General features: G+C 64.7%; 1 protein-coding gene across 1 annotated transcript; it reads left to right on the top strand.

The window, feature by feature from the left end:
* The first annotated feature begins 43 nt into the window (after nt 1–43).
* On the top strand, nt 44–1,227 carry LOC112549045 (S-antigen protein-like). The gene is made up of 2 exons (XM_025195860.1): nt 44–171; nt 618–1,227. Exons 1-2 carry the CDS (start codon nt 72–74, stop codon nt 1,043–1,045), a joined length of 528 nt encoding a protein of 175 aa, XP_025051645.1. The 5' UTR covers nt 44–71; the 3' UTR covers nt 1,046–1,227.
* Nucleotides 1,228–1,363: the final 136 nt, after the last annotated feature.

The raw sequence follows: 1,363 nt of genomic DNA on the forward strand, positions 1-1,363 counted from the left end.
TCCCTGGCCGGCCGGTTCCAGCCGCCGATGGGAAGAGCTTCCAGCAGGAGCCCAAACTGGTCCTCAGAGACATGGAGAAGGGGGACCTGGGGACAGTGTTCATGTGCCGCGTGGAGCACATCGCCTTGCAGACCGCCATCGAGCGACGCAGCGGGGAGCTGCAGGTCACAGGTCAGCCAGCGCCTTTACACCAGGATGTCACGGGGTCCCGGTCCTTTCCCACTCGCTCTGGGCCATCTGGGCAGGAGGCCGCGTGCTGGGTGGTGGCAGTTTTGCCGCACGCCACAGACCTGCAGGCTGGAGCAGGGAGTTCCCAGCAGGAGACCGGATCCCACTCCCCCCCAGGGAAGGGTGAGGGTGGTGGGGGGAGGCCAGCACCTGTGCTAACACTGCTGCTCCTGGCTGCCGCGGCTGGGCCCCGGCCCTGGGGCCAGAATGACCCTTGGTCTCAGCCGGGCAAGGAGAATGTAAGGGCCCAGGAACTGAGCACCTCGCTCGGCGTTTCGCTCCAGCTGCCGGGGGAAGGGGGTGTGGGGAGGGCCAGGGGGGTCCTGCGCAGGGTCTGGGTCCCCAGGGCAGTGAGCGCTGACCAGCCCCATGGACACCTTTTGCTCCAGGACACCAGGATGCCCCCACGTCCCTGGATCCTGAGTCCAAAGAAGGGAATGCAGATGAGGGAGCCCCAGGGGACGTGAGCGGTTCGCATGACGGGACAAAGGGAGGCCCGTCCGTGCTAGAGCAGGGGTCCGGGGGCCCAAGCAGTGAGGAGGACGGGGGCGGACCTGGTGCCCCCCAGGACCTTGACAACAAGAAGGATCTGGCCCACATCTCTGAGCCAGAGGGAACAGCAAAGGACCAGAGTGGCGGGGATAATGGAGCAGCAGGAACATCGATGCGAGGCAGCGCAGCCCCAGAAGCGAGCAGTGACAGAGGAGCTGGTGGAGTCAGTGACATGGAAACCCCCAGCCGGGAGACCCAGGGCCTGGGCCAGGCTGCTGCAGGGGATGATGCGGTGCCTGGGGGGCAGAGACGCAGCGGGCAGTGAGGAGGTGCCAGCAGAGCCCTTGGCTCAGCCCGGTGCAGGGAGCCCGGAGATACCAGGAGGGGGAAAGATGTAATTTCGAGATGGCGAGAAGGTGAAAAACACAGCACATGTTTGAGGCACCCACAACTTCATGTGACACTTGAAAAAGGTGTTCCAGGTTTGTCAGTCATGAATAAAACCAAGCTCAGGACAGCCGACTGCTGCCTCCTTTCCTGGGGGTCCCTGGTCTCCCGCAGGAGGCTGCAAGGCTCTCGGGGCCCGTCGCAGCTGGCAGAGTCCCCCGCTCTCTGCCTCTCAGGGTGCCCTTTGCTGAGGCTG

Source organism: Alligator sinensis, unplaced genomic scaffold (assembly GCF_000455745.1).
Source record: "Alligator sinensis unplaced genomic scaffold, ASM45574v1 scaffold2113_1, whole genome shotgun sequence".
Taxonomy (NCBI): domain Eukaryota; kingdom Metazoa; phylum Chordata; order Crocodylia; family Alligatoridae; genus Alligator; species Alligator sinensis.

Excerpts from the sequence above, each read along its gene's own strand:
- LOC112549045 (XM_025195860.1), top strand. The coding sequence starts at position 72 with ATGGAGAAGGGGGACCTGGGGACAGTGTTCATGTGCCGCGTGGAGCAC. Across the intron at positions 172-617 it reads CGGGGAGCTGCAGGTCACAG|GACACCAGGATGCCCCCACG; the intron begins GTCAGCCAGCGC and ends CTTTTGCTCCAG.